At 49.6% G+C, this 9922-nt stretch overlaps 1 protein-coding gene across 1 annotated transcript; it reads right to left on the bottom strand.

Annotated features, from left to right (window-relative positions):
* Positions 1 to 1747: 1747 nt before the first annotated feature.
* Positions 1748 to 1927, bottom strand: COCMIDRAFT_110158 (uncharacterized protein; the record flags this gene model as incomplete). Its single annotated transcript, XM_007695370.1, has 1 exon — positions 1748 to 1927. A coding segment is annotated over one exon (180 nt), but the record flags the coding sequence as incomplete, so codon positions are not given.
* Between the last annotated feature and the right edge of the window lie 7995 nt (positions 1928 to 9922).

Raw genomic sequence — 9922 nt, 5'->3', positions numbered from 1 at the left:
GCGCTCAGCGTGACTCCGCCAGCGGGCACGACGCAGCAGAGGTGCTGGAGGCGGTGCACACATTAACACCCAGGGCTAAGCCGTCACCATACGCAAAGAGGTGGTGGACGCAGGACCTGACACAGTTGCGCCGCATTTACACGCACTGGAGGAACCGAGCGAGAGCCACGAGACGGACTGGAGTTGCTAGGCCGGACCTAGAGGAGACTGCAAAGGGAGCGTCAAAGCAGCACCATGATGAATACAACCTCTTGTATACCTCGTGATTGCTGCCCAGAGCGCAGCCCCTTACAACATGTCCATTTTAGAACTTATAAAAAGTCGCCTTATGTCACGGTAAGGGCTCACAGGCAGGAAATACGGGCACGTGTATGGATTCTACTGCTACAGACTAATCAATAGGCTCTCACTACAGGTAGTAGGAGTAGCTTTTAAATAATATCTCGTACTGCATTATACTATATAAGTAGAGCTAAAGTAGGCTCTTTGAGGCCATAATGTGGTAATTTTAGTGAGGGCTTGGCAAAAGCGTCCAGCCAAGCCGTGAGGTACGTTATGAGGAGTTGAGGTAATGGTGGATGAGTAGAGCATTAACCAAAGCACAAAGCTGGGCTAGGACCCACGCCTCAATCTTCGCCCCCGACAAGTTCCAGCTGACCCACTTCACAAGGTCGTTAACACGGATCGACAGAACAAGATCGATCCAGACAGAATGGGGCACGATAGCACCAAAGACGACGTGCAAATACCTTGGACTGACAATGGATACCAAGCTACGCTGGAAAGAACACGTAGAAGCAATTAGACAAAGAACAACAGAAACAGTGAATGCGCTGAGCTGTCTCGGGGGCTCCAATTGGGGCGTGGGCCTGCTGGACATGCGAAGGATCTACGAAGGCACAGCGCTCCCACAGATGATGTACGCCTGCTCTATCTGGTACAATGCCAACACGAGAGGAGGAACGTATACACAGAAGACACTGGACATACTACAGGGCATCCAAGCTAGAGCGGCGAGAATCATCAGCGGAGCATACCGAGCTACATCACGAGCAGCGCTGGACATCGAGGCCCACCTCCTACCCATCGAACAACAAATATGGAGGCAGAACGCGAATGTAGTCACTCGGCTTCTCTCGAGCAGGCCGATGACGAGCATGGCAGGGATCCAGAAAAGGACGATGTCGTCAAGAAGCACAGGAAAACAAAGAGCGCACATCGACTCGTGGCAGAAGATCTACAACGACATGAAGACCCGAAGAAGCCAAGGCTTCGACGAGCAAGAACCCATTCCACCGTTCATGACTCCGCCATGGCGAGAAGGCCCTGCGACGCATATAGAGGATACCGCAGAGAAAGCACGCAGACGACACGATGCAGAGAATGACTCAGGACGTTGCTTAAGCATCTACACAGACGGCAGCGGCATAGACGGTGAAACAGGGGCGACGGCAGTGTGCCCACTGATCCAGCAGACTCGTGCCGCGTACATGGGACCAAACACGGTCTCTACAGTGTACGCAGCCGAACTGCAAGGGATTAGTCTAGCACTGCAAATCGCAGAACAATACATCGAGACGGGCGGCAAGCGTAGAGAAATCGCCATCTACACAGACAACCAAGCCGCCATCTGGTCGATAGCAAAGGCGGAGGGAAGATCGGGAGCCTACATTCTCCAGGAAATTGCAAGCCAGGTCCGACGGCTCCAGAATACAGGACGATGGGTAACAGTCCGCTGGGTACCAGCTCACGTAGGAATTCCGGGAAACGAAGCGGCGGACCTTGCGGCCAAGGAAGCAACTGGATGGCGAGCGGAGGGCCGTAGATGTCCACCAGCAGAGAAACCTCCTACACTGTATCCACTCAAGTCTACGCTGAGGAGATAGTGCAAGACACAAGCAGAGAGAGCATGGGCAGCCAAATAGAAAGCCGAAACCAGAGGAAGAGCAACCTACAGACTTTCACCGCTGCCGACAAAGAAGGTGCTCAAACTACACGAGAACCTTAGCAAGTGCGAAAGCGCTCTGCTGGTTCAGATGCGAACAGAAAAGATCGGACTGAACGACTTCCTCTTCAACCAAAGAGTGCCAGAGGTCGTCAGCGCACGATGCGAGTGCGGAGAGAGAAGACAGACGGCCGCTCACATCCTGCTCCGATGCAGGATCTACAAGGACCTCCGCAACCAGGTATTCGAAAACCTCTCTGGACGACACAACCTCCCGGCCGTCCTGAACAAGCCACAGCTAGCCACTAAAGCCATCGAGTTCATAGAGCAGACGCAGATCCTTGGGCAAATGGGGATCAGAGATGCGTGAACGACAGCCGAGCGCTGGGGGGGAGACTGGAAGTATCGCGGCCGCAAAGATGAGGTAGATGCCTCTACGAACCTAGAAGCATAGTATTTAGTTAGTAGAACCAGTATCTAGATGGGCGGCCAAGCATATTTAGATAGTGGTTGAAGGGAAACGGCAAGCCGCTGGGGACAGATGGTCCTTGTTTTCGAGGGTGAAGTGGGGCGGCGCGGAACAAAATTCCTACGACGCGTCGGCTGTCCGCCAAGCATGCCAGCCGGACATAGCTGTGGAGATCACGGCTGAAACCGAGTAGGATATAATCAATCAATCAATCGAGGTAATGGTGGTTACTAGGCCGCGCGTCCACGCGGTGGTAGCGTCCGCGTGGTGGGGCACGGTAAGGCCGGCGCTAGCAAGAACTTCTAAAAGCGTCCTCTGTACGGAGTACTGTCCTTATATCGGCCCTCCTTCGGTCTACAATCAATTAGAGTTTTCTTTCTATTCGTGTTGTCTCACCGCTAATACCCGACTATGCAAGGCTATAGAAGCAATGACCTTAGCTGAGCCGAAGCAATAAGGCACTGTATGTAACGGCGTAGGCAAGACTACTCGGATCAGTATCGGCGGTAGTGTCACTCAGAGGCATATGGGAGTGCGTGGGACATCAAACGAGCCTTGAATCGAATAGACACCTATAGGCCTTGTACGAAAGGATATCAAAAGTCTACCGAGCTAGCTACAGGAGGTGTCTGAATAAATACCCGTCCTTAGTCGGGTCCGAATCGGATCCGACTAAGAAACGGATAGCTAATGAAGGGGCGGCCGATACTTCCTCCGATCCGGCTGTGGGATCAGCTCAATACTTGGCGAAGTTGTAACATCGTTTCAGTTGCAGGGGCCTATTGCTCTAGCTCAGCTAAAGTCGTCATTTCTGCGGCCTTGCAAAGACTGCGACACTCAACAAGAATCAACGTACTACAGTCATGTTAGTTAGAATAGTTAATCCAACATGGAGTTTTGGAAAAATACATACGCAGCAGACTTCTTGAGCGTTGCGGACCTGCACCTTATTACAGGCTGTTGAGCAGGTATGCTTTGATGCTCCGCCAATACAGACATAATCAATATATTTGCGTCCTGTTTGATAACAAATACCGCAGACACTGATAGTGTCAGCCATTGAGGCTGGAAGTACGGCAAGTATTGTAGCGATGACTATAAAGAACGACTTCGTCATTGTAACGGTCGTTAATGTTATGAGAGGGGTGTGATGTGTTGTAACGAAATGTTGAATGAAATGTAGAGGATTATTGTAGGATTGTGTAATTGAAATGTAGATGTGTTTGGTAACCTTTCGGTGCTTTAGATAAGAATATATATACTTCTGCATGTGGCGATCACTGACCTGGGCCGATAGATCTGCAAGGGGGCCCCAGTAGTTAGTTAACGTGCGGGATCAGTAAGCTGCGCAGATCAGTAAGCTGCGCACCCCACCCAACCTGACCCGACGCTATATGCAATTGATCCACAACAACGTAATAAAATTAGATATAATTAAGAGATATAATTAATTATTTAGCTCTACATGAAGTCCGAGTATGTCCTTCAACGTGACACTTCGTGCACGTTGGCGGCGCGCGCCGACGTCGCTCACCAGCCTGCCTCTGGTCACCCCCCATGAGTACCCTTTCTGCCTCTGCAACGATCTGCTGAGCCTGCTGAGCCTGGAGCACCCCACCAGAAGCGATATATTGGCGCCGCTGGTCTTGCTTTTGTCTCCGGCGCTAGTTAGCTGTACGTAGCTTCTTATTCTCCTCTGTAAGTATTGTTGCTAATTGCATCGCAAGCTGAGCGCTTTTAGCAAGCTGACGTATAGCAATGCTTGTTGGGCTCTCTGATTGCCGACAGAGCCGTTCCTTAAGGTAGCGTACTTGCTGCTGAAGCTGGGCTACTGTATGCGGTGTCTCTGCCTGCGTTATGGCGTTATTGTCTATAGTTGTCTGTAGTAGAGACGGCGTACGGACAACTGTAAGAGACGATAGAACGCGATCTAGATAAGGAGGGATAAGGCCTGTCGCTTGAAAGCCTGCCTGGATATTCTGCTGCGTGAAAACCGTCGGCCGAATCCGTGTATAGGCTGTAAGGAAATCTATCTTGTCGATATAGTAGATACCTTAGCGAGCGAGCTCCTCAATCTCACGTCNATACGCGCGCTTAAGCGGCGAGAAGCAGCTTACATCTAGAGGCTAGAGGAGGTGCGACGTGTGAGGTGGCATACAGAGAGTGATAATCTTGTTCTCGGCGCAGTACTGGTCAAACTCTGGCGTTGCGTGGCTACCATGGCCGTCTAGAATAAGCAGCCGATAGACTCTAGCTGTACGAGCCGCTGTATACTAGTTGAAGTGCTTCGCCCACTCTACGCCAAGCTTATCTGTCGTCCAGCCGTTGTCTGAGACGCCGATAGTCCAGTCTGGTGGGAGGTTGTGATACCAGCTGCTCTGGTGGACCTTGCTAGATAGTATCACGAACGGTGGCAGAGACCAGCTAGACGCGTTGACGCACTCGATCGCTGTAACCCACTCCCGATTGCCTGGCTGTACGACGACTGCTCTACCAACTCTATTAGAGCTAGCTACGACTTTTAACGTGCCAGCGACACCTATCGCGAATCCTGTCTCATTAAAATTATAGATATCTTGATCTAGAATGCCGTACGTCTGGCGCGTCTCNTCTACTAGCTTAAACCAAGCTGTAATTACGATTAGATCCTCACAGGAGGCGCGCTGACTATTAAAGCTTCTGCTCCACTTCGTCTGAAGCTCTGGCTGGCTCTGGATAAAGCGCGACACCTATTTCTTGCCAATAGGCTGTGGAGGTGGATCTTGGCCGCGCGCAGTGAGTAGAGTGTCTGCCATCCGTCGTACGTCGATAATATGGGGTGGAAAACCACGTCGGTCAAGGTCTAGGATCCACTGCACAAGGGACTGCTCTTCAATAGGTAGTAGCTTTCGGTTAACAGAGACTATCTCTGATCGTGGCTGGGTACCGCGGAGGCGCGTTCGTAGTGTTGATTCTGGCACGTTATACGCTGCTGCGAGAGCATGGAGAGATTGTTTTTTATTATGTTGATACGATAGTATAGTAAGACTTATTCTACCTTCACGAGAAGTCTGTATAGAACGTTGTTGTCGCGGCATTGTGGTGGTTGTGGAGAGCGTTGGGTCAGGTTGGGTGGGGTGCGCAGCTTACTGATCTGCGCAGCTTACTGATCCCGCACGTTAGTTGTCGATGATGCTTATTAACGTCCATCCCTACGTGACGAAGAACCCTGTGTGACGAAAATGACCAATCGGACCGCGAGGGTGGTAGAGAAGTGCATACTCCTTGCGATCCGATTGGTCATTTTCGTCACACAGGGTTCTTCGTCACACAAGGACGAACTTTAACGCAGACGCCAATCTTAGGAAGGCACTAGTACGAGCCGACTGATTAATCCGTAGCAATAGATTCCTGCACCCGTGCTTGTCTCTTCTCCCTGTGAGCCCGAACCATGACAAAATCGTCATTAAATATAATCCTAATAACGTCCGTCCCACAGGGACGGACGTTAGTTATCCTCTAGCGATTACTATTACGATAGCTCTTAAGCTTTATCCTTGTGAACTGTTTAGCTCATGCTAGAGGTTGTCGCTATAACTATTGTTAGACACTTAGCAATATATCTGTTAAGAGTATGGATCTTGAGTGGAAGTAATATAAGACTTCTGGTGTCAAGACTCTAAGGTTGGTTTTCGCGGATGAAGCAACAGGGTGATACAGTCGCTAGTGGCCAAGATCGCGTTGCAATCGTGAAGCTACGTAACTGTAACGATGTTACAACACTGCCAAGTATCGGACCCCTGCCGGAGCTGGGTCAGAGCGAATATCCGCCGCCCTCTTCAGCAGTCAGTTGTTCTTGAGTCGGATCCGACTCGGATCCGACTAAGGACGGGTATTTATTCAGACACCTCCTGTAGCTAGCTCGGTAGACTTTTGATATCCTTTCGTACAAGGCCTATAGGTGTCTATTCGAATCAAGGCTCTTCTGCTGTCCCACGCACTCCCATATGCCTCTGAGTGACACTATCTGCCGATACTGATCCGAGTAGTCTTGCCTGCGCCGTTACAGTAACTAGGTAACTATACTATAAGTGTGTTTAGTGCTGACTCATCTAATATTAATCACGGAGGGATAAACCTTCGTAGAGAAGCAACACTGACTAGAAAGAAAACCCTAAATAATTATTAGCCGGAGGACGGCCGATCAGCTCGCTTAAATCACAGACTTCTTGCAAGCTGACTGGCCGGTTCCGGCACACAGGGATGTCCGTCACGAAGGGATGCACGTTAGAGTCTGTCACTGTACGAAATTGAAATGCATAACTACGATACTACGTATGATAAGGTTTATGGCGCCGGCTTTGATACCCATGTTTGGCCAATCTGTCCCCTATGAGCAAGGATAGCACGTTCACTCTAGGAGGAATGCCCTAATACGAGCCTGAATCTTTCCGCCACAAGCCAGCTCGGCAGCTTGGTTAAGTTAAGCAAGGCAAATTTCGTAAAGATCTCAGAGTCTCGCTCACCAACACAAAAGAAACCCACCAAAGCGGCGAAAGCGCCTTTCAACCACGAGTCAGTTGTTTGTAACTCTTTGGTACGCAAGAGAAAGTATGGCGTCGACTAGTCTCAACCAGATTATGTGGCTATTTATTACAGGAATTACGTTTTCTTGCGCCTCCCTGGCACAGCGCGGCCATGTCTTGCACGAAGAACGTCGCACTATGCCGGAAAACCACAACAGCAAACGTCTTCCGGCGATGGCCAAGACGGCCACCAGCACCGCCTAGGACACCTAGCGAAGCAATCAAGTACCTCCAGAAGCTCTGGGAAGAGCTAGAGGACTTTGCCGCTTTCCTAGAAGTCACAGGTTTCTATAATACAATATGTAGGCCTCACTAGAGCCTATACTTGTAAGACTTTTCTTATCCCCTTTTCTTCTTTCTCTTTTCTCTTTCTTTTTCTTTTCTTCTCTTTCCTATGTCATCTATACTACACACTCCTTAGTAAGCATCAGCTACAACAACGAAAGGCGGATACACGCCTATGGCACATTGTATTGGCGATCAACAGGCGGAACGACCACTACTAGACCACTACAATTATGTAAACAAGAATAGGCATCCTAGGCATAGTACGGCAAGTCATAGGCATAGCCCGTCTACATGCCCCAAGGGAGGCTTTATATGTAGACGTTAAATACAACTCACTCACTCACTCACTCACTCCGCGCAGTTAGCAAGATCGTCGAGACGTGTCCTCTAAGACATGCGCTGTTAGTAGCACTTGGCATGCAGGCAGCCTGCAGTAGCGTGCTCAGATATATTTGTTCAGCTGTAATAAATTTGACACTATGCCCATAACAGAAGCTGCCAAACACAGTTGTGGCGCATGCCAACAGCTCTTCATAAGCGTCTATGATTAACTACTATCCCTCCATGTGTGGCGGAAAACCCTGCGTGGCGGCACGCCGGTAGTGATTCCACCATAACAAATTCAACCACAGCTAAAATACGCACAAAATCTCAGAATAAAGACATCGACCCTAGACCTATCTCTATGTTCTGTCTCGTCGCTAACAAACTTCTGTGTAGCTGGCAATACGACAGTTTGCTGCTAGCATGCACGGCAGCCCTATCTCGGACGGCCTCGGACGTGTCCAACGTTTAACACATGTATCTAAGAGTTTGTCAAGATATATAAAGACGAACAAAGGGTGTATCCCGAGCGAGATACTACGGCATCCCAGGTCGCGGTGCTGTTGCGCAAGTCTATCGCTCTACAGAGCAGGATTGACAACTAAGGCGCGCTAATTACAAGCCGTACAGAATTGCCGCACGGGGCTTAGCGGTATTATACCCGCGCTAATACCTAACCCTTGTTACGCGAGCGTCATCTCAACGGAGCCACCTGACTAGCGGCCGAGGCTAAGGTTAAGCATGACTCGCTTGTGCTTGAATACATGCCTCAACGCCGTACTAGACTCTACGCATGCCTATTCTAGGAGAGGATAGTATAGATAGAGGCTTATATATAGTCCTGCAGCAGCGTCGGAATTAGCTTGGAGTAGTTAGTGTAGATAGAAAATCGATCCACTTGTAACAGAATAACTACGCTCTACTAGAAGTAAAGAAACGCTATACGCCCTGAATAGCACCCTAGACACACTATATGCCTATACACTGCCGCGACGCAGTTCCGATACTGAGGAGGAAGCCATAGAAACCGCCGCGTTTGAAGTAATACCCATTCGCCATCTACTACAGCATATAGCAGTTCTTGGGCTGGAAGGGCGGATGCAACAGCAATAAGGTCTAATTGTAGGGGGATGTCCCCTTTGTTGGTGTGGAGAGTCCGGCNATCNGGCGAAAATGCGATCTGAAAGATAGGTGAAGGCTGATCTTCTAGCACGCTGCGACACTGGCCCGTCGCTGTCTCCCACACCCGCACTGTGCTGTCGTTAGATGCTGAAGCGACTAGCTGCCCGTCTGGCGAGAACACCACCGCCCTGACCCAATGTGAATGGCCCTCCAGCACACTCCGGCATGCGTCCTACTCTGCATCTCTCTTAGAAATCACTCTTACTGCCTGTAGTACCTCTTTAATAAACACTTTCCGCACAAGGCTCAACTTAGGTAAGAAAAGAAGAGCTAAAGAATATATCTAGAGAGGGGCTTTAGCTAGTGTTAGTACGAATCGCAGTATAAATTAGATGGCATCGTAGAGGAACTTAGTAACGGTGCTATTAGACGGCTACGTTTAGGTTAGCATTAAACACTATATTACTTAGACAGGAATACTCTACTATTGCTAGCGCCTATAGCCTCGCCACTAGTCGCACGCATAGACTTATTTCGTTAAGCAGGCTTATAGCCTCAAGCTAGTAAAGAAGGTGTTTCTTAAGGAAGTGGTGCGTGGCGTCCCCGTCTTCGACGCTACGCCTACTGCGCTCGAGATAATCGACCTAGTAGCGGTAAGCGTACTATAGCTTAAGTGGTAGGTTGCGATTAACTATCGCTTTATTAATCTCTCTTCGTAAAACCCTAGGATCTAAGAGATTGCACATGTCTTGTTAAAGACCGCTCGGCGCCAATATAAGCTCAAGGCAGTAATGCGCTAGCTTCGCATGGGTGCTCTCCTCGTTCACATAGAATCTGTCGTCCCCACATCTCTTTCTATCGAATAGGAAATCGCGGAACGATGGATGGTGTAGGCGGACTGGCTGGTTCCTATTGTTTGGGATGTCGAGAATCGCGTGGAGGTCTGCTAGTGTCGGCCCAACTCCTTCTGCAACGTCAAGTAGCTGATCTAGAGACTGTACAGAGAGAGGAGAGAACAGCACTGCTATGCTGCCAACAATATATCGAAGTGCCCTATATTACTCCTCTTTTTCTTCGTCTGCATAGTCTTGGATGGAGTTCTTTAGCACTATAGTGTCTCGAGTCTCTTTGCTGCGAACCGTTTCCCTTCTTGGATAAAGCGACAGGCGGTAGCAGCCCAGATGAATAAGCCGCTTGCATTCCGAACCA

Source organism: Bipolaris oryzae, assembly GCF_000523455.1.
Source record: "Bipolaris oryzae ATCC 44560 unplaced genomic scaffold scaffold_304, whole genome shotgun sequence".
Classification (NCBI taxonomy): domain Eukaryota; kingdom Fungi; phylum Ascomycota; class Dothideomycetes; order Pleosporales; family Pleosporaceae; genus Bipolaris; species Bipolaris oryzae.
The sequence above is the reverse complement of the archived record's forward strand: the minus strand, read 5'-3'. Positions and strand labels throughout refer to the sequence as shown.